This window comes from Mobula hypostoma, chromosome 15 (assembly GCF_963921235.1).
Source record: "Mobula hypostoma chromosome 15, sMobHyp1.1, whole genome shotgun sequence".
NCBI classification, from domain to species: domain Eukaryota; kingdom Metazoa; phylum Chordata; class Chondrichthyes; order Myliobatiformes; family Myliobatidae; genus Mobula; species Mobula hypostoma.
In genome coordinates this window covers 52,284,585-52,311,306 of record NC_086111.1, presented here as the reverse complement: position 1 = coordinate 52,311,306, position 26,722 = coordinate 52,284,585, and the positions used below count along the sequence as shown (strand labels likewise).

The following is a 26,722-nucleotide window of genomic DNA, read 5'->3' as shown; positions in this document are numbered from 1 at the left end:
ATTTTAAGCAGACATAAAAAGGTTCCAATGCATCAAAGAACAAACACTAACTATATGTTCTGGACAATATTATCCTTTGCTACAACTAGAACAGATTCTTCTTCTTATGCAAGGATAACTTGCTTGCACTCCACATACTGTAGATTCTGGTTCCATGGAAAAGCAGCAACCTTTGTATTTACAACAGTAATTATACCTTAAAAGAACTTCAATGGTTACAAGGAACTCTCCCATGGTCCACTGTCCTCTCCTATCAGATTCCTTCTTCTCCAGCACTTTACCCTTTTCATCCATCACCTCCCAGCTTCTTACCTTATCCCTGCTCTCCCACACACCTGGACCCACCTACTACCTTCTAGCTTGTCTTCCTTCCTCTCAGCTCACCTTCTTATTCTGGCATCTTCCCTTTTCCTTTCCAGTCCTGATGAAAGATCTTGTCCCAGAACATCTACTGTTTATTCATTTCCACAAATGCTACCTGACCTGCTGAGTTCCTCCAGCATTTTGTCCATGTTGCTCTAGATTTCAAGAATCTGAGAATCTCTTGAGGTGATGATTTACTGTTATACAATGGCCAGATCTAAACTAATGTCTTTTATCCACTCTCTTTAATTGCATTCTACGAAGTCTATGTAAACATACCAATCGATTCATATTTCAAACATGGCAGAGGCCTGAAAAGTCTTTCAACATCACATCACCTCACAATCTCCAAAAGATTCTATCTCTATAGCATGGGTAAGCTTCAGGCTGCCAGACCTTTTACATGTTCCACGATATAAAATCTTACTTGTGATGGCGTGTGAACTGCAAAGGGAGGAGATTAAGCCCCTAGTCACATTTCGACTTGCTCATCTGTAGAATGTATAATTAAAAGGTACATGCCTCAAATTGTCTGAACTATTACTTGTGCATTTGATGTGTTTATGTAGAGCATCGGGTTACCAGTATCAAACGAATCAAAGTCGACCCATTCTTTGGTTAGCATTGTAAACAAAGTTATATTTTTGAAACTAGATTGCAGTTCAATGCAACTATTGTATTACTTTTTGGAACAAAAGTTCAATGAATTTAGTACTACCTGGGATCAGATCAAGTTATGGTATCCATTTTAGAAAATGGATTGACTGTATGAACCAAATACACTGTGATTATTATTAAAGATGACAGTATTTGATGCAGACATTCTATACTTAAAGTTGATTACATACTTTTAATGTTAGCATTGATTTACATACATATTACTATACTAATCTTTTTATACGTTCTAATGTACAAAGTGACTCCTACAGTACTGGACAGATGTTCATTTGCCCTTTGAACCCAGAGATCACTACAAACCCTTTTCGAGTAAATATTCCTTTCAATATCCTTTATCTACTTGTACTTAAAGAAAAACAGTGATCCAGTACAATGCCCAGAAGAATTCTCCCTTTAGGCATCTTCGCTCATTTTTTCCTTTCCATCCCTCCTCCCCCACCCCACCATTTTTCTTTAAGAACCTCCTTAAAACCACTGAACAAACTTTTGGTCACCTGTTTAATACTTTCTATGTAGCTCTGCAGTCACGAGGAAAAATTGTAAGTATTATTACATTAAAACACTGTGAATGAAAGTTCTTGTTCTGGTGCAAGAAACCTAGCAAACCAGGGATCAGGAAACATTTTTCTAGCTTGTTCTACTCACTGAATCAAAAAAATGTGCCATAATTACTGGGAATGAACATAGCCAAATCGGAGAAAGAAAGCCCCTGCTGCCTTGTGGCTATGCCCACTCATGGGGAAGGCTTCGGCAGTAAACCCTGAGGAAAACCCCGGAGCTGGAGTCCCTAAGGCAGTCCGACGTTGAGTTCAATGTCGACTGGCAACTCCTGCGATGTTACTGGAACCAAACTATAATCGGTCTCTTTGGACCCATCAGCTGCGTGGAGTGGGGCAGCTTGCTACGTGGGCAACAGTTTACTCTCCATATTGTACTGCCCTGGCTTGTGTATCATGTAGACAGATAGAACACAACATCCACGTTTGACCCTGCCCAATAGAAGGCCTTGGATATCAGTAACTCGGTAACCGCAAAATCTGTATTTCCTAGGTTTTAATTTTGAGTAATACTAAACAAAGATCAAGATTTGTTCTCTTTCATTTCTTCTGGATCTCTCCATCACATGATCATTCTGCAGGAAATTGATTTACCACCGTGTAACATTCTAATGCTGGACACATGAAAGGTGCCTCAACTCTCTTTGCACCACCTAGTTAGAATAACCCAAATTCATATCATATCAATAATCTTTCCAAAATTATCTATAATTTCATCTACACAGACTAATATATAGAGACTAATTTATTTGCTACCTTGGTAATAGCACTCCATCAAATCAGGCTTCTTCAAATAAGCTTAGGATCATCTTCTAAGCCCTTCTGAATATTAAACTCACAAGGTCTAATATTAGACTGTGCAATATTTAGCTAGTTTTCCATATTACAAACAAAATAAAAATGTACATGAGAAGATATAAATAATACTACAAGAATGTTGTCAGAATTAGGTAATTGTGAATACAGGTTGAGCACCCCTTATCCGAAATTCCAAAATTCGAAAACCTCCAAAATCTGATTTCTTTTTTGCTGACAAAATGTCACAAATGGAAAATTCCAGAGGCACTGAGAAGGCTCCCAGTTCATGTGCAGGTCTCTGCACACTCAGATAGTTCTGAGAAGTGACCTCACATAGGTAATGATCAGAAGTTAATGAAAAACAGAAAAACACTGCATAAAGTGAAAATGAAGATCTCGAACATGTATTAAAAGAGTGGATTTGTCAGTGTCAGAGTGAACATAGGCCGACTTAACGGTATGCTGATCATGGAACAAGCAAAGATCTACCGTGACAAACTGAAAATTGAAGGTAACTGAATATTCAGCAAGCTGGTTGCAGAAATTTAAGGCACAACATTACATATTTTAAGATTTATGATGATAATGCATCTGGTGATCACAAAGCATCAGAGAAATTCATTGATGAGCTTGCCACGATCATCACTGATGAAAATCTAACACACTGAAACCTGCATCAGTACATCGATGCGATGAACAAGTGCAAGGCCAGGTCTGCTTACCGCCAGCACATAAACTCAGAGTTGGAAATTATGGCAATCCCAAGTTATCTCACTTTTATTCCAAAATCCAAAACACTTCAGCCCGAGCATTTCAGAAAAGGGTTATTTAACCAAAAACTCAACAAGCTGACTGGGACTATATTCTCAAAAAAAAAGGCAGTCCACGGACAGCTGAAATGAAGTCCTTAAAATTATTGAAGAGGTTTAAAATAACAGGCAAAACAACTTGCTACCAGACAGAGCATCCGTAGACAAGCAATTCCAGAGATCCAATATCCTTTTAGATAAATGGTCTAGTTTGAAATCATTTATTAAGAGGTTAAAGGGACAACATTTATATTTGATACACAACAGATTAGAATTTTTTTTTGATTGGCAGAGCATTCTTTTAGGGTCCTGTCCTTACAAGCGTGTTACACAACTGTTCATCAGACAAATATAAAGTGCAGCCTTTTGTAAGGAATCTACAATCACCAGGATGTTGATTCTGGGACACTTAGATCTTCTCCATGAAAATAATTATTGTTTCATTACATTCAAACTTCATTTTGATAAATCCAATGAAGCAGCAATACTCTTAGGTTTTTTTATGTATGTGTGAGGGAGTTTATAAATATTACAGAGCCTCTCCATGGTAAAAGGGTGGGAGTACCAGAGAGAGAGAAATGTTACAAAAAGGCTATCTTAGAATTTGAATGATTAACTACATTCTCAGGCTAGTATTTCTTTCCTGCAGATCATCAAAGCTAGGTACTGTCCAATGTACAGTAGATGTCTGTTAAGTCAGCACACATCAGGAATTAAACCAGATTTTGTGCCTTGGCACTTCAGTGGTCTATCTCCAAGGGGGTGGAACTAATCTTCACATCTAATGGGAACCTGTTAAATGTACAGCCATTATATTCCAGAACCAAGGTCACAAAAACCTTATTCGTCAAGCTACAGTAATGTAAACAATGCCTGCGTTTGGTGCACACTTGGGATGTGTAGCTGCAAGACACTGTTGAGCTGATTTACTGAAGCATATGGAAGGAAGTGTCAAACTCTGCAAGACAAAGGTCCACTACCAACCTGCCTCTAACGTACCAAGCTGTCCTCCGACAGCAAAGGTCCAGATGAGACCCTAACCCTACCAGCATTGCTTCCAAGGCCAACATCCCAGCACCATGGGCATTTTGATTCTCCAGCAATTGCACTGCCAAAGTCACGCTTTCTGCATACACAAACTCTACTGAGCTCTGTCATGAGAGGAGATTTCCAGGCAGAAAGAGATTCAGAATGTGCTCAAAGGTTTCTGGAAGAGTACTATTCCTACTAACTCCTGGAACATTTGGCCAACAACCACTCAAAGAGGAGAAAGGGCATTTGGGCTGGTAATAAGAAATTCAAGGCTACATGTTGCAATTATCTTATGCAACACTCTGCTTGCTACCTCCTGCATGTGTGGAGGAATCTAGAGCTTCCACGTTTGCCTCATTAGTTACCTCAGAATCACAAAAACAGATTGGAAGAAATCATTCTCAAACACAATAGACTGCTCAAAAATAACAGAAAAATCTAGTCACATACCAAGTCATAGAGAAGTCCTAAATAAAACTATTACTTCAAAGTAACTCGGCAAATGATTGCTTTTGGATTAATTTCTCACTTGAAAAGAACACTTAGTCAGATAACACAATTCACAGCCTTGCTTTTGCTGTGATTATGACAACTCAGCCATATAGTTTCCTGTAACTTTCCTTGCCCTTCCATCCAAATGGCTTTTGTAAGTATAAGGAAATATAGCTTAAATGCCCACAAATAAAAGCAACGAAGATAAAAATGTTGCAATCGTCAACATTTATTAAAACACGCTTGGAATAATGATATTGTGGAACAGATCAGAATCAACAATAGCTGTGTATTAATGCTTTTCTTGCTTACATTTGGGTGGGCTATAGAATGAGTTACTGATGAAAGGAAGATATTTCATAATATTTATGGATTTAGTAGGTGTTGAAGATTAATGTCTCTCTCTCTCAAATTAGTATTGTTTTTAAACGATCACTTAAAATATTCTTGGTGCACCAGTAATTTTCCAAGCCAAATTTAACACTGTTTCTGAAAAGCTGCTCATAACCAGTTTCAAACTTACCCAGTGGACTTGGACTCCACTGAAACTTCACAGCAACTTGGTCACCTTGTACAAACTGGTTGAAACAGAAGTTTCTGACTCTGTCAATTGGATGCTCCCCTTTCACACCGCCAATTGATGAACAATCTAGAGAAAATGCAAAAGGATTAGTTATTATCACCTCAAAAATGACTTAAATTGCATGATGATTTGACTGTCCATTTCTCTCCATAGATGCTACCCGACTTCCAGCATCTTGAGTGTGACTCCAGTAAACCACAAATTTAATCTGGTCTTTCTTCTAAAATAAAGCCAGTGGAAGGAAAAAAATGACTACGGAACAATTATTTAAGCAAACCATTTAAAAATATTTGTAATGTTTTTGGCACTGACAATAATGTAAATAATTCAAAGATTCCAACCACATTACCAAAGATGTATAAATTATACACCATGAGATTTGTCTGCTGCAGGCAACCACAAAGCAAGAAACCCAAATAACCCCACTTAAAACAAAAGACCAAAAACCAGAGTGGAGAAAGAGAAATAAAAAAGAACACACTAATCATGCAAACAGAAACAAGCCAGCTGCATTCCAAGCCAGACTGAGTCCCCAAAGCAGCCAGAGTAGGCCCAAGTCTTGGTCCCAGTTCATCACACCAGTGGGACAAAAAACACACAGCAGCCAGATTAGTTCACTGCCTCAGCACCGCAGAGAAAGAATGAACATTTGCAGGAGAGCAAGCAAAATCAGCCTGACCCTCGCCTTACACTCGTTCTTCCAGTCTATTTCCCCCAGTGTTTAAATCAATCCAGTTCCAACTTTCAAGCTGTTGTGATTCTTTAAATCTAAATTCTCAAATGGAATTTCAGATGCAGATACATTCAGTATTTAGCAACTGAATGTGTTTTTGAGTATGGGTTAGAACTGGGAGAGAAAAAGAGAGTTTGAAGCTGCCAAATACCTCATCTGCAAAATCTGCCTACAGTTGAATTCTGTGTTACTTTCAATATTTATTTTAGTAAATACAAAGAGTAAAGGGAATACTTCAGCAATTAGGATAAAAGCGTCAATGAATATACTTTGCTACTGAAACAGAAATGTGGTTTAAATAAGGCAACCTGTTTGCCTTATGTAGACATGAAACAGCAGGTACCTTTGGAAACAGATGCCTTAACTCAGCTTTGGGATAGCTGAACATAGTTAACCCAACTCCGCTCCAACAGATGTGGATTAGCTGTCAGCCAAATTCAGCTCCTAATTTCAATAGACGAATTTCAACTTTATATCATGCAAGTAAAATATACGATGATGCCTTTTTGAATTTATTTATCAATCTTGGCAATAATCAAGTCTGCACTTGTCCACTACCTTCCGGGGAATTAGGTGTACGTATAGCAAAGTAAGGAACATCAAATGGAACTGGGATTGACTGCTCCTCTGAAAAGTGTGGTTTTAGTTAAAGTCAGAGCACATTTACCTGATTCATGCAGAGTGCAATATGAAACAGTGCAAACCCTCCAGGCAAATCCTGTCTATAGATCCTGTGCAAGCTTAGCGGCAATTTATAGCCTGTTTTTATTTGAAGCTGACTGGCCATAAACAGAACAAACTTTTAAATTACAGAATACCAAGTTCCCATTCCTTCTGAGTTATGCTACAGCTGTGCAAGAAACCAACCAACAGCAAGTACTCACGGGTAATATAAGCCCGGGTTTCTCCAACTTTTGATACACATAATTGACCATTAATTTTCGGTCAGCATTTTGCTTATTTGTTGATAAAAACCAAGAATGATTTAAATAGCTACTGCTTTTTTTTTTACCCTGTTAAGCATAAAGGAAGATGTCATTGCATACCATAATATAGCGCCCTGAATGGCAAATTGGTCCATTCTTCTTTCACCTTCTACATGCTTTATAAAGATGCAAGCAAAAGAAATGGTTTCAAGATAAATAAGAACTCGCATGATACCGGGACTTCTCTAAAACCTCTTTACCATATGTACGAGGGGTGATTAATAAGTTCGTGGCCCAAGGTAGAAGGAGTCAATTTTAGAAAACCTAGCACATTTATTTTTCAACATAGTCCCCTCCTACATGTACACACTTAGTCCAGAGGTCGTGGAGCATACGGATCCCTTCTTTGTAGAAGTGGTCCACAGCAGGGGTGATTGATAAGTTCGTGGCCTAAGGTAGAAGGAGATGAGTTATTAACTTCAAACTTTCTGCATAATCACTCAAAGAGTTGAACTGCACATGCATGTAACGAGAGCGTCTTGGACCTTCAGGTGGTCCGCAGCAGGGGTGATTGATAAGTTTGTGGACTAAGGTAGGAGATGAGTTATACAGCTCTCGTTACATGCACGTACAGTTCAACACTTTGAGTGAAAATGCAGAAAGTTTGAAGCTTCTCCTCATCTCCTTCTACCTTAGGCCACAAACTTATCAATCACCCCTGCTGTCGACAAGACATCCTTATGCTCCACGACTGCTGGACTAAGTGTGTAAATGTAGGAAAAATAAATGTGCTAGGTTTTCTAAAATTGACTCCTTCTACCTTAAGCCACGAACTTATCCATCACCCCTTGTATTTTACATGTTATACAATAATTTATCTAAAAATAAATACCTCAAGTATCAAACTGCTAAGAATAAAGTTACAGTTGGGTTTGTTCTTGTCACTGGCGGTTCATGAATTCCTGCAAATCAACATTTACAGTGTCTTGGAAAAGTATTCAACCCCAACCTTTTTATTCACATAAATTGAGTGTTAAACAAGGATTTTGAACAATTTAACTGATAACTTTTATTTGTGAATCACATGCTTTGTTCTTACTTCCCCCACAATAGAGCCAAAAAATACAGAACATTGTAGACAGGGCCGGATTAACCTAGTAGCAAAAGTAGCATATGCTACGGGCCCCGCATTTTCGAGGGCCCCACCCGCACTAAATGCTTGCAAGCTGCCGTCTGGTGAAATCGGCATCTCACCGTATTCTCACAACTGTTAGAGTGATTTTTGGGTAGACGATTCATTTACACTTAAATAAATTACTTCACCCATCAGTCTTCTATTCTTTGACAAAGTACTGTGGATTGAGTTCATAACAATGCATTTCCTAAAAGCTGTGAACCCAGTTTCATTTTAACAATACATCTGTGGCGCCTCTGAGACAAGAATGTTAAATTTACAGGTAGTTGCGAAGACACCATATCTATGCTTTTTGAATATGAATTACCTCTATGTTAGCACGTAACATACCAAATAATGTATTGTGGATTTTAACTTGCATTCCTAAAGGCCATGAACCCCAGCTTAGGCATACTGGCACCAGTAGAATGAATTTAATCAAAAGATGTGAAAATTTCAAAAAATTGTCTATACTTGTAACTATGAACTGTCCCCTGTGTTTAGCAAATAAATATTGAGCGTCAATCACAAGGCGGTTAGACCTGTTCTGCCAGGGGTCTCTGCCTGCTGTAACCTTGTTTTGTCGAATAAAGAAACTGCCTTGTACCTACCGGTAACGCAATGCTCTATGATTTCATCCATGCCACAACAACGACGATCTGGCAACATTGTTGTTTTCATGTCGGAGGATCTGCATGCTGCATGGTACAGTACATGTGTGCAGGCACGTGTTGGCTCCTTGCTGTGTCGTGGTGACCTTTATGCTATGTCCCATGCTCCCAAGCCGCTGCAGCGTGCGCTGTTATCCCGCACCCCCCAGCTGTGCCGCGGTGAACCTGCTACAAGGGATGTGCGGACTCAACAGTTTTATGTGACCCAGTTCATGATTCCTCATTTTCAAAGGATTAAAAATGAACTAAGGAGCACCATGGGTCAAAACAGATTGAACAATCTCACTCTAATCACCATTAAACATGAACTTCTGCGTGAAGTAGACATTTCCACGATCAACAACAAATTTGCTCATGCTAAATCTAGAAAATTTAACTTTTAAATTGTAGTTTTGTTACTTTTGACATTTGAAACTGATACCTGTAAGTAATAATATTAAGCAATCGCCTCTGATCTGGGCCGACATTTACGTGCTGGGCGGCACCTAATTAATTAGCTTGTTTATTTCGGCTTTTTTCTTAAAGATGTGCTGGGTGCGTCCCGGCTACAGCTGCATTCTCCGCGGCAATGTACCGGTTCGCGGCCCGGGGGTTGGGGTGGTGGGACACGGGTGTCATCTCATCGTCGTCTGTTTCCATCAAGGCAGGCAGGTCATCGTCTTCTATGTTTGCCTGCCTCGACGTCGAAGGTCGAGGTTCGTCATCTGCTGTGGCTGATGTGGAAGGCTTGCTTGACTGCTTAGCCTCGTGCATTTTTCTGTCATACAGTTCTTTGTAAGGACTCAAACCATCCTGCAAATATGCCCTAAACCGACATACCCTTTCAAAATTAAATTCGTACTTTATCATTGCAGCGAAAATCTCACGCAGTTGCTTCATGTTCAGTTCCTGGATGACTTCACTTTCCGTCCGTTCACTATTGCATTCGGTTTCGATTGTTATCCTTTCCTCTTCTAATTGCATCAGCTTTTCATCTATCAGTTCTTGGTCATGGGATGCCAAAACCTCTTCAACATCATCTTCGTCAACTTCCACAAGCCAAACTCACTTCGTCCTTACTTCGTTCACCACGATTGAAACATTTAATTATGTCTAGTTTTACGCTACGTGTAACACCCTTATGAGCTCTTTTAGGCTTTTCCGATACCTTAGAACTCATCTTGCAAACGGCTGCTCACAGGCATGTGTTTAAGCAATACCGGCTAGAATGCAGTTCCGAGGGAGGAGCTTGGCTGCTCAGGACGCGCACTGCCTTTTTTCGTAACAGTGAAAACACCTTCTGTTAGTGAAAACAGGTAACTAATGTAGGTGTTTCGTAACAGCAAGGTTTCGTAAAGCGAACGTTTGAAAAGCAGGGAACACGTACTGAAGTGTCAGACATTTGTCGTATTATCCGGCTGTATAGCAAATGAAAAAATTGAATTACTTTACTATGCAAGTAAATAATTTATGTTTTAATACTTATGTGCATTCTTTAAATTTAGGGCCCCTTTATAACATATGCTACAGGCCCTGCACTAGCTTAATCCGACCCTGATTGTAGAGCACGAAAAGCTAAAATTTCGGAAACTGAAATGTCGGCAGTTCAAAAGTATTCATCCACCTCTCACTGCTATTACAGCCAGTAGCCTTTTTGGATAAGTCTCCATTCGCTTTGCACATGATGGAGCAAGGTTTGCCCAATCCTCCTCGCAAAAATTGCTCAAGTTGTGCCAGGTTAGTTGGTGAGCGGCAGTGGACAGTAATCTTGAGGTCTTGCCAAACATGTTCGATCGGGTTAAGGTCAAGACTCTGACTAGGCCACTCAAGGACATTAATTTTCTTCATCTGAAGCCACTCCATGGTTGTTCCGGCAGTGTGCTTTGGGTCATTGTGCTGCTGAAAGATGAACATCCTCCCAGTTTAAGCTTCCTGGCAAAGGCAAGCAGGTTTTTATCCAGACTCTCTCTGTATTTAGCAGCATTCATCTGCCCAATAATCCTTACTAGATTTCCAGTCCCTACTGCTGAAAAGCTTTCCCACTGCATGATGCTCCCTCCACCATATTTTACAGTAGGGACAGTGCTACCTACTTGATTATTACAAACTTTATGCCACGCGTACCATTTAGTGTTAAGGCCAAAAAGTTCCACTTTAGTGTCATCTGACCACAAGACCTTCTTCCATATCCTTACAGTATCTCCTAACTGACACTTTGCAAAGTTTTTATGGGCAAGGTTGTGTTTTTTTTTTAAGCCAGGGCTTCTTCCTTGCCACTTTTCCAAAAATATACTTTTTGTGCAAAGTCTTAGAGATTATGGAGCCATGACCTTCATCTCTAGTTGCAGTCACTGACCTCTGCAGCTCACTCACTCATTTTGGTTTGGTCTGTTGAAAATCTACCATACTATTGGACCTTAAGAAGAAAGGGTGTACTTATTCTTATGAATTCATTAAAAACACGTGATCCTCTAATTTTCTACGTCAACAAATTAGGTGAGTTGGTAAGGTACATTGCACCTAAAGAAAGTTAGTGTAGTAATTGCAAAGAGGATGAATACTTCCAGAGGCTCAAAAATTTACTAAAACTTAAACACCAAAATTGCAGCAGGTTCTGGAATGTTTCTTTAGATATGACATGATGCACAATGTTTTACAGATGTACTCAAAATATCCTACTTCAATGTATTTTAAAATTAGAAAATGAGACAGTAAAATGTGAAAATAGTTGTGGGGACTGAATACTTTTTCAAGACATTGTAAATGCTGAATTTATTCTTAATAGTACATAAAACAGGTAGCAATATTGCATTAAAATATTAATGACAAATTTAATGACGTATCTAAGCAAGATATTTCTGGCAGGCTTAAACATTGTATGCATGTGACAAACATTTCTGTCAGCTGTGTCATGCAACAAAGCCCAAATTCAGACTCTGGCTATGTACCTAGTTTCAGAATTAATTTTGAAACTAAGCAATTTCTGTCTGCCTGAGCCACAAGTGGAAACCTAAAGATTCTATGGAATCAGTCTGATGACTATCTATCTGTCTATGCATTTATTGACTGAGATACAGTGCGGAATAAACCTTTCCGGTCCTTCGAGCCATGCCACACGGCAAATCCCCGATTTAACTCTAGCCTAATCACAGGACAATTTACAATCACCAATTAATCTACTAACTGGTACATTTTTGGACTGTGGGGGGAAACCGGAGCACGGGGAAAACAGATAACACCTTACAGGCAGCGGCAGGAATTGAACTCAGTTCACCTATACTGTAAAGCGGTTGGTGTGCTGACCACTACGCTAAAAAGCAGAATGTGAAACATGCTCAGTGCGTCAAACGTTTTTTATTTCTCATTCTTATTGTACAATGTACCTTTTCTGTTCTTTCCACGAGTTGACAAGGTGGAAAGAATGGAAGTTTGGTCAGGCATCTTGACTACTTCAAATACGTGCATGGGAATATTTGAAAATAATGACTTTTGCATTCGTTGTAAGAATACACAATGTAAAATCCTGCAAACATAAAATTATGTCAGTTAAAATATAATGCTGGAAAGAAGATGTGAGTTCTAAGCCACGATAAAGTGTTTGTCCTTGGCCATTAATCCTGTATTCTGGCTTCCAAAATGAATCACTTCATACTTTTCATTTGAACTCCACTTGCCACTTCTCAGCCCAGCTGTCTTGTCAATGCCTCCATTGCAACCTAGAACACCCTCCACACTATCCACAACTCCACCAACCTTTGTGCCATCTGAAAACTTATTAACCCATCCTTCCACCTTCCCATCCAAGTCATTTACAAAAATCACAAAGAGCAGGGGTCCCAGAACAGAAGACAACTGGTCACCAACCTCGAGGCAGAATACGCTCCATCTGCTGCCACCCTTTTCCTTCCCTGAGCAAGCTAATTTGGCATCCACAGAACCACATTTCCCTGGATCCAATCCGTCCCGAATTTCTGAATGAGCCCATCGTGGGAAACCTTATCAAACTCCATACCAAAATCCACATACACAACATCCACTGCTTTACCTTCAACAATGTGCATATCTCTTGTCAACCCTTGTTCCCTCACCCAGAACAAAGGGACGCCCATTTAGAACAGAGATGCAGAGGAATTCCTTTAGCCAGAGAATGGTGAATCTGTGGAATGTTGCTGTTGCCACAGGCAATTGTGGAGGCCAAGTCATATATTTAAGGCAGAGGTTGATAGATTCTTGATTAGTCAGGGCATGAAGGGATATGTGGAGAAGGCAGGAGATTGGGGATGAGGGGAAAATGGATCAGCCAAATGGCCTAATTCTGCTCCTATATCTTATGGTCTTGCTGACATTGAGAGGGGGGTTGCTGCTATGGCACAACTCAGCCAGATTTTCAATCCCCCTCCTATATGCTGTTCTGTCACCACCTTTGGCTTGGCTAATGTCAGTGGTGGCGTCGGAAAACTTGAATATGGCACCGGAGCTGGGCTTAGCCATACAGTCATTAAGTGTAAAGCGAGAGAGAGCAGGGGGCTAAGCACAAAGTCTTGTGGTGTGCCTGTGCTGATGGAGATTGTGGAGGAGATGTTGTTGCCAATCTGAACTGATTGGAATCTACAAGTGAAGAAATCGAAGATCCAATTGCACAAGGAGGTATTGAGGCCAAAGTCTTGAAGCTAATTTATTAATTTTTAGGGGATGACAGTACTGAATGCTGAGCTGTAGTTGATAAAGAGCATCCTGATGTATGGTAAGCAATATTAATTCTAAGCAACACTTTGTGTGGAATTAAACAATTACATCAGGAAGAAAACCTTTGGTTACACTGCTACCAAGTGCATATAATCGAACAAATTAAAACAAACAGCATACAAATGTCCATGACGAATAACAGCACAACACAATCCATGCTACAATACAAAATTCCCCAAATGACTCGAACTGGATACAGTGCTTTAAAAATTGGCCTCAGAAAATTTTAGTATTTTCTTCGTCATTTTACTGAAATGTTTTTGGTTAGATTCGCAGAATTACCACAATCGGCACTTACTTATTGCAGATTCATATGCTTTAAATTTCATTACTAAGTGGGCACATGTAACCAGGGGGAAACAAAGGAGCAAGCCTCATCTAATAACAATATCTATAAGGAAGCAAAGGACTAGGTTAAATGATTTCAATTAGGCTATAATTGGGAGTTCTACCATTAGCTGTGGTGCCCTTGGGTAAGGGGTATAGGGCTGCAAAGGAAGAAGTTGTTTGGGATCGCAAGGCCTGATTTCTACCCTCTGACTCTTGGTTAAACGACTTACAACTGGACATTGGACACAGATAGAGTAGACAGGGAGCATCTGTTTTCCAGGGATGAAATGTCTAATACCAGAGGGCATGCATTGAAGGTGAGGGAGGATAGGTTCAAAAAGGATGAGAGGGGTAATTTTTTTTTTTACTCAGAGAGTCATGGGTGCCTGGAAAGCACTGCCTGGTATGGTGACAGAGACAAATACATTAGAGGCTTTTTCTCCCTCTGTCCCTCTCACTATACTCCTCATACTCGTTTCTGGGCTTCACCCCTCCCCCCTTCTTTCTCCTTAGGCCTCCCGTCCCATGATCCTCTCGTATCCCTTTTGTCAATCACCTGTCCAGCTCTTAGCTCCACCCCTCCCCCTCCTGTCTTCTCCTATCATTTCAGATCTCCCCTTCCCACTTTCAAATCTCTTACAATCTCTTCTTTCAGTTAGTGCTGACGAAGGGTCTCGGCCCAAAACGTCGACTGTACCTCTTCCTATAGATGCTGCCTGGCCTGCTGCGTTCACCAGCAACTTTGATGCAGAGGCTTTTAAGAGACGTTTGGATAGGCACATGGGTGTAAGGAAGATGGAGGGATATGGACGTTCTGTAGGTTGGAGGGATTAGTGGTTGGGTGCTTTTGAGCTGGTTCTGCACAACACTGTGGGCTGAATGGCCTGTTCCTGTGCTGTACTGTTCTATGCTCTATGTTCGAAAGACAACAGTGAGAGTTTTTTTTTGATTGAACAGTCTGCGGGTACCATCAAGATTCACTGAATAATGACCATTAGGTTATAACACCAGAGACTGCATAGTCCACTTTAAGAATGGAGGAACATGGAGGAGCAGGTTGTTGCCAGGAAAAATATTTTTGTTTAACACTCCATTCAGATAAAATCAGTTTTAGCTGTCACCAGCCTTACCTTCGTATCGGAAGCCTGCAGGTGCCCTTCCATTATCCTGGAAAATAATAAATAAACATAAATGAGAATTTAAAAATGCATTTCTATGGAAATGTAATATAAAAGCTGCACTGTGTTTTTAAAACCTGTTAGCATTTTGATTCAGACATCAGCTTACACTCAATTTATCAAGAACATCAATCCAAATACTGCCTCTGCAGCACAGAAAGAGTCCTCTGGCCATGACGATCATCAAGTGTCACATTCTTCCCACATTATCGTTAACTATTTTTGTACATTTCCACAAACTGTAAAGGCAATTTACAGTAGGCAATTAACCTTGAGGTTACTGGACTCCAATTAACTGTGCTAACTCATATACAAGATTTGAGGTTTATTCTTAAGCATCTTGCATTTACTCATTTAAATGCATATTATTTTATTCCACATGCAGCCTTTTGATTTCACGAACACCATTTCCCTTCGATATTTAATAGTTACAGCAACAGGAACATCATGTTAAAAACAAGGGACGCTGAAGATGCTGGAAATCCAGAGCAACACAAACAAAATGCTGGAGAAACCCAGCAGGTCAGGCAGTATCTGTGGAAATGAACAGTCAACGTTTCTGGCCAAGACCCTTCTTCAGAACTGGAAAGGAAGGCAGAAGATGCCAGAATAAAAAGTTGGTGGGGTGGGGGGGGGAGAAGGAGGACTAGCTAGAAGGTGACAGGTGAAGCCAGGTGGATGAGAAAGGTAAAGCACTGGAGAAAGAGGAAACTGATAAGAGAGGAAGGGAAGAAGGAGGGGCACCAGGGGAGGTGACAGGCAGGCAAGGAGAAGAGGCAAGAAGAGGGAAGGGGGTGGGGGGGGGAAAAAACAGAAAGTTTGGAGGCTACCTAGCTGGAATATATTGCTCCTCCACCCATAACAATATCAGTAATCTCAGCCCCTTATTCTATTAAAATCCTTGCTTCATTGGAGATTCACAAATGCATTATACACTGTTAAGTAGTTTCATGTCACTTACATACATCTATCACTACATGGGAGTGGTACTCAACTTTCCCTGGAAATGTACAAATACAATGTACCCACATTAACATTTCAAAGGCACAACATCAGGTATGAGTAATTGAGCACAGAAAATAAAATCGACGAGATGGAGAAATGATTAAGCAAAACTAATCTGGTTCATTCACACTCAAATCAGAGACAGGTTGAGTGCCCCTTATCCACGGTGCTTGGGATTTCGGATTTTGGAATGTATACTGAATAGCTTGGGATCGCCATCATTTGTGTCTCTGAATTTATGTGCTACCGGTAAACAGTTAAAAGTTATTACACACCACTAATATAATGAGTGCAGGGTAACAAAAGCAGCACGACAGCGCTGGGAGAATACCTAAATCAGCTGTAGAACAACAAACAATGACAGGCTTTCAGTCTCCACCTTCGATGTGGTGGTTTAATTAAAGGGTTACAGCGCATTGTATTTGTATTTTACTTTTTTTTAAAAAAAGGCTTTGTGTAAGGTATAAAGACAATCAGCAGTGTGGACTTGCTCTGCTGCTAGATTTTCATCAGCCCTCATCCTCCTCGCAAACTCATCAATGAACTTTTCTGCAGCTTCGTGATCAGCAGACGCTTCAACTTTAAATTTTTTAAATCTTTAAAAATGTAATGCTGTGCCATTTCTTAAATTTCCTCAACCAGCCTGCTGAATATTCACAATTACCTTCAATTTTCACTTCATCATGATCAGCATACTGTTCAGTGGCGTATGTTCACTCCAACGCTGATGAATCCACTCTTTCAATACACATTCGAGATCTTAATTTCTCTCTTTATGCACTGCTTTTCTATTTTTCCATTAACTTCTCAGAGCTGTCTGAGGTGTGCAGAAACCTGCGCATTGCCTGGGAACCTTCCCAGTGCCCTCTGAAATTTTCCATTTCTAACATCATGTCAGCACTCAAAAAAAAATTTCAGGATTTCAGATAAAGGGTGCTCAACCTGTATTACTCAATTAAAATGCAGCATTTTTCAGAACACCAAACATAGCTCAATGCTCAAACATTTTTAAAAGTGATGCAAAAAAAAATTACGGAAAGAATCCAAGCATCTGGAACGCAATTGCAAACTGCCATTTCTACCAGCCGATATTTCTTACCCCAACTGGATAAATCAATTCTCACACCTGTAGAAACTGCAAATATAAAAGCAGGAGACATTGGGTGAGATGAAAAAGTATTCATCAGACAAACTGAAAAGGGAACTGCATCTGCTTAAGCTTTAGCACACTTTTCTCTAATTAAGTGAGTGTAATTAGAGGGCAATTTTTTTGTATACACCCCCATGCAAACTGTGAACTCCAACATAACCTTCATACCTAATGCATGTTTTCAATTAGAAGGCATCTGTTCCTGATTTCATTTTATACAAGGTAAATCTTCCGCATTCATTTACACTCTTAGATGACGGTAATTTAGTACATTTCTCCTGGCAACTAATTCTTTACATATTGGTCCTTCAAACCATCATATCATATTTTTGGCTGCAATTAAGATCCTGACAGACCAGAAGTAAAAGTCACATAGTAGCTAATTATTACTCTGCGAAGATACACAGAGATCCGTCATCCCAGTATATTCCACCAATTTCCACTGAAAAACTTCTCACAGAATAGCCTCTAATAGATTGATCTCTAACCACTAAAGCAAACACTGTGCATCAAAAGCAATTTTACATTTTTCCAGAATATTAGCCTTAACTTGTCCACCTGGTTTTGCAGAAAAAAATAATTGTATGTTTGAAATCTCCAAAAGTAATCAACAATGAGAGATTGCAATCCATTTCAGTTTCAATTTGAATTCTTCCAAAGTTTCTTCAACTGATATCATGTCACAGGATATTGCCTGACCACCAAAATACAAGCCAGTTCTAAATTAAATCAATTCTGCAACTATCAAGGCAAAATTTAGTAATCACCAATTAGGATCTTGTGACATTTGTCATACATCAATGGAATTGCTGTATTCTATTATTGGACTCTGCTTAAAGAAAAAAAAAATATTTTTAAGTGGCATAGTAATCTACATGATGAATAGAAAAGGCATGCAAACTTAATACCAAATTGCAAGTTATCAACCAAGCATCTACCTAACAATATGAAAATTTAGCAAGGTAGACCCTTCCAAATTAAAGCAGGAAAAGTCACGTCAAATAAGTTTATAGTCTGTTCTCAAATTTCTTGTGATGTTAACACCAAGTGGGGAGGTCGGGTTTGAGGACGTGATTTTAAGTTCTTTAACTCTACTTGGTTCCAAGCTAGCCCATTGCTTTGCTTTGCTTTTAGTTGAGTTGCACGGTGGGTTTTTTTTGGGGGGGTTTTTTCCTTTTCTCTATTGATATATATATATAAAAATTAGTACACTATTATGTTACCTTAGTATGTTATGTTTAAATTACATTGTTTGTATCACTTTTTTTTCTGTATTAATATCTCCTGTAATTTTATTATATTCTAACAGTGTATTAAGTGCCTATATGGCTTACCTTTTTGTATACTTATTCAATAAAAAGATTTAAAAAGAAAGAAAGAACACCAAGTGGGGAGGTAGTGGGGTGGGGATACAGCTCTACCAAAGGAGGTGTAAGGCTCTTCTTCCCCTGCTTGCCTGCAGGTCACCTTTGGGCACGGTGTAGCACCAGCTTAGCGCCCCCCCCAATCAGGGTCACGTAAAACATGAGACCAGGTGGTGGATGGTCGTATAAGGAGCTGGTGCATATCACAATTCCTGGTTATGTGACCACTGACACCAGGCAGACAATGTCTGAAGAGTATTGATAATGGCTGGGGTCACCAGTCTTGTAAAGACACTGCCCAGAAGAAAGTGATGGCAAACAACTTCAGCAGAAAAATATGTCAAGAACAATCATGGTCATGAGACCACGATTGCCTACATCATACGACACGGAACATGACAAACAAACTACCAAGTGACATTTACTCACCAATAACCGGCTCACCATTGCTCCTCTGGGTTCAGCCAATTCACACCCTGTTACAGGTTTGTTCCAAACATGGAACAAAGAGAATTCCTGAGAGGAGGGGAGAACAATTCCCTTCATACGACAGCAGTTTAACTGAGGATGACATCAAGCTGAAGATGAATGAGATGGAAGGACTCTTACTATCTTACCCACCACAGGGAAAAGTGCTTTTATTCTTGAAGACCAATTACCTCAGATCTAGGATAACAATTTAACAAGATTTTCTTAGGGTATCTTTCCAAGTTAAACTACCTTTAGTTGTTTCATCAATGGTTCTCCCATCATTGTTACAGCAGTGGGGATTTGAACTGATGAATGCACACTAAAATACTGCTCAGTAAGATTCCCCAAATAATGAAACATTTGTCTACAATAGGACCTGGACAACATTTAGGCCTTGATTAAATAATACTCAAATATCTACATTTGGAATAAGGTGGACTAATTAACAGAATCGATAGATGATAATCACCTTATACATAGAGACATTGTTGTAGAAAGACCAAATCTGCAAGCTGAATATCCAGAAATCTTCTGATATTTGGGAAGGTCACACAAAAAGGAAATGTGGTTCGAATAGCATTGTTGTAAAGGATGAAGTTAAAACAAAATAAGAAAGGATATTAGCTCAGAAAACGAAGATCTGGAATCTGCCTGGTTAGAGCTCAGAACACTAGAAAAAAAAGAGAGGCTGTCTACAGGCCTGTAAGCAAGGTGGTAATGTAGGGACAGAATCACAGAAAACTAAAAATACACATAACAAGAGCAAAATAGCAATCATAGTAACTTAATCCTTCATGTCAAACCAAATTAACAATAATACCACCGAGGCTAAATTACAGGAGTAAGCACAGACATTGCCAAAGATTTTTTAGGACAGGGACAGTTTGAATAGGTTAGGATTATATTCTCTGGAGGGGAGATCTTGGAGAATATACAGAACTATGAGGGATATAAATAGGATGAATGCATACAGGCTTTTTCCTCTCAGGGTGGGTGAGGCCAGAACTAGAAGTCACGGGTGGAAGGTAAAACACTTAAATGGAATCCAAAGTGAACCTACTAAATTCAGAGGGTAGTACGGGTCTGGAATGAGCTGCCAGTGGCCATGGTAACTGCCGGTTCAAAATGTAACATTTAAGAGAAGTCATTGGAACAGAAGTATTCTCTGTCACTTAGTAAGATCGTGGCTGATCTGATAACCTCAAATCCACACGTCCACGTAGTCATGGTAACCTTTCATTCCTTTGCTTATCATACTACTACCTCAAAAATATTCAGAAACCCCACGTCCACTCTAAGAAACAAAATTCAAAACTTCATGAGCTTCAGTGAAAAACATTATCTCCATCTTAAACAAATAATACATTATTCTTAAAATGAAATCCATGTTTCTGGAATGAAAAGCATCTGCTCTTTATCAACTGTCAAGACTGCTCAGGATCTTCTATGATTCACCTCTTAACTTCAGTAGATACAAACTTGATGTGTACAAACATTCCAAATGAGGGGACCATCCAATCCGAGCATTACCCCAGTAAATCTTCTTTGAACTGTGTCCAATTGATTAACAACCTTCCTATGTCCCCTATCACCTGATAAGATTTCAGCATAAGTTATTAGATTATGAGAACACTCAATCCTCTTTTATTGTCATTTAGAAACGCATACATGCATTAAGAAATGATACGTTTCTCCGGAGTGATATCACAGAAAACAGGACAAACCAAAGACTAACACTGACAGAACCACATAATTATAACATATAGTTACAGTAGTGCAAAGCAATACCATAATTTGATGAAGAACAAACCATGGGCACGGTAAAAAAAAGTCTCAAAGTCCCCAAGTCCCCGATAGCAGGCGGCAAAAGGGAGAAACTCCCTGCCATAAACCTCCAGGCACCGTCAATTTGCTGATGCCTTGGAAGCAGCCGACCACAGCCGACACTGAGTCCATCTGTCCGAAACTTCGAGCCTCCGACCAGCCCCTCCAATACAGCCTCCCAAGCACCATCCTCTGCCGAGCGCCTTCGACCTAGCCCCGGCCATTGAAACAAGCAAAGCCGAGGATTCGCGGCCTTCTGCTCTGGAGATTCTGGTTACCGCACAGTAGCAGCGGCAGCGAAGCGGGCATTTCAGAAGTTTTCCAGATGTTCCTCCATACTCTCACGTCTGTCTCCATCAAATCAGAATTGTGCATGGTCCCCTACTTGACAGATTACAGATATCATTCACCGGAGAGGCCGCGCGTGCTGCCGTCACATCGCCATCTTCTCCTCTATGAGGGAGATCTGCATTAGCTAGTAGATTGTTATTTTTTACGTGTGTGTGTGTGTGTGTGTGTCTGTGTGTCTGTGTGTATACAAAACATATTAAAATAACCTATAGATGCTGCAATTTGAGGTCAGTAACACTCTTGAGTGATCATTGACCTCAACATTACACAAATGCTGCTCAAGTCAGGTGATAATCCAACATACACGTTTCCCAATTTACTCCTTCAGATTCAAACTTTATAACTCGTAAAAACAAAGCTTCGCTATATTAACAAAATTATATTAGACTGCATGCAAAAACAAAATCGTGCCTTGCACTATAGAGAACAGAATTTATTTCACTGAATATTTTCCTGAAGTTGGTGCTGGCATTTTTCATTCCAACTTTCATGAGAATAGTCCCAGGAGAGATGCATTATCTGAAGCATGCAATTAAAATAGATCTTTCCGAGTCTTTACCGTGCTTTGTGTATCCTACTTTGACGGAAGAATTCATCCAATGAACACAAAGAACAGAATCAGTGCAGACACTCAGTGGAGATAACAGACTACCTTCATACAATGCTCCTGATGACTGCATCCTCCAAATCTTCATTTTCATTGTGACATTCAAGATGATTATTGATAAATACCTTCAAATTCATTGTAGCTCCTAACTTCTTGAAGTAGTGGAATTGTCACATTATCACTCCTGGCCAGTTTCTGTCATCTCTCTGTCTGAATACTTGAAACCTCAGTGAGCAAAAAAATTCTAAATTGTCTTAAACACAAGAAATTCTGCAGATGCTGGAAATCCAAAGCAATGCACACAAAATCCTGGGGGAACTCAGCAGGTCAGGCAGCATGTATGGACATCAATAAGCAATCGATGTTTTGGGCCAAGACGCTTCTTCAGGACTGAGAAGGACGGGGGAAAATACCAGTATAAAATGGTGAGGGGAGGGGAAGCAGGACAAGCTAGAGGTGATAGGTAAAGCCAGGTGGGTGGGAAAGGTAAAGTGCTGGAGAAGAAGGAATCTGATAGGTCATCGTCGTGGCTATCCCTCGAGGTCGAGGATGATGGTCTTTGTTCTGAAGAAGTGGCCCACAGAGTGAAGACGCCTGATAGGAGAGAAAAGTGGACCATGAGTAAAAGGGGAGGAGAGGTAAAGGGGGAAATGATAGCCAGGTTAGGAGAAGAGGTTAGGGGAAGAGAAGTAGGCCGAAGGGGAGAGGAAAAGAAAAAACACGAAAATAAAAATTATCAGAAGGAGAAATTGATGCCCTCGCCATTAGTTTGGAGGCTACGTAGATGAAATATGAGGTGTTGTTCCTCTAACCTGAGAGCAGCCTCATCGTGGCAGAAGGGCCAGGGACCAACGTGTCAGAATGGAAATGGGGATAGGAGTAAGAATGGTTTGTCACCGGAAATTCCGCTCTTGGCAGATGGAGCAGATCTGCTCAACAAAGAGGGCCCCCAAATTACAACAGGTCTCACCAGTGCAGAGGAAACCACATAGGGAGCACCGGATACAAGAGACTACCTCAACAGGTTCGCAGGTGAAGTGTTGCCTCAGCTGGAAGGACTGTTTGGTGCCCTGAATGGAGGTAAGGGAGGAGGTAAATGGGCAAGTATAGCATATCTGTCACTTGCAGGGATATGTACTAGGAAAGATCAGTGGAAAAGGATGAATTAACAAGAGAATCACGGAGGGAGTAAGCCCTGAGGAAAGCATTGAGTGGGGGGAGTAACGATGAGTTTAGTACAGGATCCCATTGAAGATGGCAGATGTAAGATGCTAGAGGCCCATTGAAGATGGAGAACATTCAGACAGGCTATATCACTGCCTGCTATGAGGGAGAGTACTGCACAGGAACAAAAGAAGCGACAGAATGTTTTAAATTAGTCAGCTCCATCTTGGGTACTAGCCTCCAAGTCATCTTCAAAGAGCGGTGCCTCGGAAAGGCAGCGTCCACTATTAAGGACCCCATCACCCAGGACAAGCCCTCTTCTCATTGTTACCATCAGGAAGGAGGTACAGAATCTTGAAGGCACACACTCAGTGATTCAGGAACAGCTTCTTCTCTGCGATCCGATTCCTAAATGAGCACTGAACTCATGAACACTACCCCACTTTTATTATTTCTGTTTTTGCAGTATTTTTAATTTAACTATTTAATATACATATGTACTTACTGAAATTGATATTTATTTATTTTTTCTAATATTATGTATCATGTATAACATTGTACTGTGCCAATAAGTTAACAAATTTCATGACATATGCTGGTGACAGTAACCCGATCCTAATATTGTAGAGAATGATGCATTGGATGTGGAAACTCATGGGATGGTAGGTGAGGACAAGAGGAACTCTATCCTTGCCAAGGCAGCAGGAAGATGAGGTGAGCGTGGATGTCCGGGAAATGGAGGAGATGCGGGTGAGGGCAGCATCAAGAGTAGAGGAAGGGAAACCCTGTTCTTTGGAGGAGGAGGACATCTCTGATGCCCTGGAAAGCCTCATTTTGTGAACAGATGGGGCAGAGATGAAGGAACGAAGAAAAGGGAATAGCAGTTTTACAGGAGACAGGGTGGGAAGAGGTTTATTGAAAAATCGGTAGATTTATAGAAGATGTCGGTGGACTGCTTGTCTATAGATATGGAGATAGAAATATCCAGAAGAGCCAGGTGTCAGAAATGGACCAAGTGAATTTAAGGGCAGGGTGGAAGTTGGAGGCAAAGTTGATAAAATTGGTGAGCTCAGCATGGGTGTATAAAGCAACATCAATGTCGGCAGAAAGATTTGGGGAGCATTTCAGGGAAGGCTTGGAACGTGGACTGCTCCATGTAGCCAAAAAAAACATAGAAATAGCTGGGGCCCACGTGGGTGCCCATGGTTACCCCTCGAATGTGGAAAAAGTGGGAGAAGACAAGGGGGAAATTGTTGAGGAAGAGGATAGGAGATAGAAACAAGCAGTGTGGGGTAAGGGAAATCTTAGAGAGATTGGTGGGAATGTTCGGGAGATCTCCAGATTTGCTGAGGTTAGTGATGGTACAGGAAACAGTGGCCTGAAGCCTGTAGTAGGGTCCTTTTCAAGGGGTATCTAAAGGGAAGCCTCAGAGAGTTGCTGTCTGTTCTCGGCAAGGTAGAGGTTAGTCCACCCACACAGCAGCACCCCCTCTGTCTGGCGGGGTTTGATGGTGAGGTTGGGATTGGTGCGGAGTGAGTGGAGGGGAGTGTAGATGAGAGGAGTGTTGAGGTCAAACCGGTTGATGTCTCACTGGCAATTCGAGATGAAAAGATCCAGAGCAGGCAGAGAACCAGACTGGGGAGTCCAAGAACAGGAGGAGGGTTGGCGACAGGGGAAGTGATCATTGCTGCGAGATGGGGAACTCTTGCCAAGGAAGTGGGCTCTGAGACGGAGGCGATGGAAAAAGAGCTTGGCGTCATGGTGGGCGTGGAACTCACTGAGGTACAGACAAAAGGAGATAAAGTTAAGGCTCTTGCTGAGAACAGAATGTTTCACCTTAGAGAGGGGAAAGTTGGAGGGAATGGCGAAGATATAGCAGGGATTAGAGCTGGGATCGGAGGTGGAGGGGTGTTGGAGACTTAGTGGCAACTGGGAGGGGGGAGGTCTGGGATGTTCAGGGAAGGTGGGGGGGGGCCAAGACCCAAGAGGTGATGAGGGAGCTGAAGAGACCCAGGTTTGGAGAGTGGTGCTGTGGAAAGTGCTCAGGGTCCCAGTAGCAGTGAAGAAGGTCTCTGTCTGACGGTGGTGACAGCCCGGATCAGGGTGGAGTCAGAGTCAGAGCCAGAGGCAACGTAATCACGGTCCGAAGGCATCCGGGGTCGTCAGAACCAGAGCCGGCGACAGTGGGATCTGAGGTCTGAAGCTGCCCAGGGTCATTGGTGCAGCAGAAAATTTTGCAGTTGGTTATTTAGTAGTGTTTGAAGGAGAAATCAGAGCCAAACACATTTTTTGAAAACCAAGCACAGGGAACCTCTCCTTGTACCAAAGAGACAAGATGTCACAGTTTTCTCACCTTTATGTATAGTCTATCTGGAGTGTTTATAATTTCATTTGAAATATTTAAAGATAAACAAATAAAAAATAATGAGTGCAAATTCAAATCATTCATTTCTATGTCCACTTGCGTACAATCTTATTCGAGAGGTTTCAGGATTCAGAACTTACGATTCTTGTTTCTGTTACTCTAGAGCAACTGGGAATGGACTAGAGAATTTCCGTCCATAGATGCTGATTCACATGCTGAGTTACTCCAGTGCTTTGTGTGTGGCTCAAGGTCTCATAACCACTGGTTTTGTCTCCCCTTTTATTCTAGTGTTTAGTTCAGCGGGTAGGGAGTGATGAAAACATTCATCTGATGAGGCAAGATTGGTGAAAAGAGAAACGAAGGTGAACTGTCAGGCCAGATACACGGTCACCAACCTTTCGTCACGATGGGGATCTTCTACGTGAAGCATTAACTGTTCCACTTTCTACAGGTGCTGTTTGACCAGCTGAGTATTTCCATTACCTCTGATTTCTAGCACTAGTGTTTTTTTTAAAGTTGCATTTATTTTCAGAATATGTTGGCTCTTACTCAGTTACACTGAAACACTTAACTCTTTATAAAGCAGCTCTGTTTGTATGATGTGTATAAAGCCATGTGGAGCTCCGCACTCAAACACAACACACAGAATTATCTGGTTGATTCAATAACACAATTAAGTTACCATTGGAGAGAGTACATAACTCACAGACAAAACATCCAGGACATCTGTTGAGTATAAAATTCTAAATTTATTTTTCAGTTATTGGGGAATGGATGGTCAATAGAACACAAAGGCAAATGCATTTAAAAAACAAATAGTTGGAGTGAAGTTTTTAGGGACCACAGCAATAGAGTATGCAAATATCATTTTTTCGATTTCAATTTTAATTCATGTTGCTATTAAAACCCAAGTTAAATTGTTTAGGTTAAACAAATTATTCTGATGAGGCTTTGGCCTAAAATGTCTGTTCAGTTTCTTCTTCCACTGATGCAGCCTGAACTACTAAATATGTTCAGCCTTTGCCATTTTATTTCAGATTTCCAGCCTTTGCAGTCCGGCTTTCAAAGCTTCAGGTTATTTGGCATGGTTCCGGTGGTTGAGTTGGAAAATTAGAACCTTTATTCCAGGACTTGATGGACTAAAAATGATTCAGTACTGAAGATGTTTGCAGGAGCAGCATTTTCTTTTAATAAAGTTACCAGGAATAGATGAATATATTCACTATCTGGTGCTACAAGCTGCTGAACATAAAACAAGTTTTCAATTGTACCTCAAAGTACCTGGTAACATTCCAGAGATGCGATAAAGAGCACTATAAAACAGGATCCTTATTTCCAAGGAAAATTATTTTTGTTCATTTTTTCCCTTAAG

The 26,722-nt window shown here is 40.6% G+C and overlaps 1 protein-coding gene across 1 annotated transcript in view; it reads right to left on the bottom strand.

The window, feature by feature from the left end:
- il17rd (interleukin 17 receptor D) overlaps positions 1–26,722 on the bottom strand; it is a 90,023-nt gene that overhangs the window by 48,509 nt on the left and 14,792 nt on the right. The window contains exons 2-3 of the mRNA XM_063068057.1: positions 15,002–15,038; positions 5,253–5,378 (exon numbers count right to left, since the gene is read on the bottom strand). Of these exons, the coding sequence (XP_062924127.1) occupies positions 5,253–5,378; positions 15,002–15,038 (163 nt within the window). The remainder of the gene's footprint in view (positions 1–5,252; positions 5,379–15,001; positions 15,039–26,722) is intronic.